Here is a 1003-nt window from a genome sequence, read left to right as displayed (position 1 = left end):
CAGCAGCAGTAGAAGCAGCAACAGCAGCAGCAGCAGTAGAAGCAGCAACAGCAGCAGAAGCAGCAGCTCCTGCTTCCGCTGCTGCTGAGTGTACATGGAGGTGAGTATTGTCTGTGTGGGTTTGCTGCTGCATGCAGCTGCGGTGTCTCGACTACAGCTGCTTTGCTGCAGCAGAAGAGCTGCTGCTGCGAGATAGGAGACAAACGCTGCAGCAGCTGCGCCCCACACACATCAGAGCCCTTCGTAAAGCATACGAAGATTTCGGTTCGTGCTGCTGCTGCTGCTGCTGTTGCTGCTGCTGCTGGTACTGCTGCTGTTGCTGCTGCTGCTACTGCTGCTGCTGCTGCTGGTGTGGTCTTGCTGCTGGTGATGCTGCTGCTGGTGCTGCTGCTGTTAATGCTGCTGCTGCCAGTGTTGCTGCTGCTGCAGCTATTCCAGTTGCTGCTGCTGCTGCTTTGTTACGTGCTCGAGCATAATTAGGGTTAGTGGGCAGCAGCGCAGCGAATCAAGCTGCAGCAGCGCAAATGCATGCAAGGCTTGTTGTCGACTGCTGCTGTTGCTGCTGCTGCTGCTGCTGCTGCTGCTGCTGCTGCTGCTGCTGTGTCTCAGGGAAGCAAGCGGAGGAAGGAGCAGAGCCTTGGCGAGAGCTGCTGCAGTTTTTGCTGCGGGTAGAATCTGCTTTAGAGAGAGCGGGGGCCTCCTTCGAAGACAACCAGCAGCAGCAGCAGCAGCAACAGCAGCAACAGCAACTGCAGCAGCAGCAGCAGCTGCTGCATGTGGTTGCACACACGTACACGAGCAGCAAGGGGCATCAGTCAGAGAAGGTTTGGCTGACCAGAGGGTCGCAGCTGCAGCAGAAGCAGCAAACAGCAGAAGAATAAACTGTCTCCTTTTTATCTTTTTTATTTTTTGTCTCTCTATATATTATATATATTATATCGTATATATATATGTATGATATAATGATATATATATATATATATATATATATTATATAATATTG

The 1003-nt window shown here is 51.6% G+C and overlaps 1 protein-coding gene across 1 annotated transcript; it reads left to right on the top strand.

Annotated features, from left to right (window-relative positions):
• Positions 1-609: 609 nt before the first annotated feature.
• On the top strand, positions 610-881 carry EAH_00068450 (hypothetical protein, conserved; the record flags this gene model as incomplete). The annotated part of the gene is made up of 1 exon (XM_013392254.1): positions 610-881. A coding segment is annotated over one exon (272 nt), but the record flags the coding sequence as incomplete, so codon positions are not given.
• Positions 882-1003: the final 122 nt, after the last annotated feature.

This window comes from Eimeria acervulina, genomic scaffold, assembly GCF_000499425.1.
Source record: "Eimeria acervulina Houghton genomic scaffold, Eah_scaff3304, whole genome shotgun sequence".
Taxonomy (NCBI): domain Eukaryota; phylum Apicomplexa; class Conoidasida; order Eucoccidiorida; family Eimeriidae; genus Eimeria; species Eimeria acervulina.
This window is presented reverse-complemented; position numbering and strand designations above follow the sequence as displayed.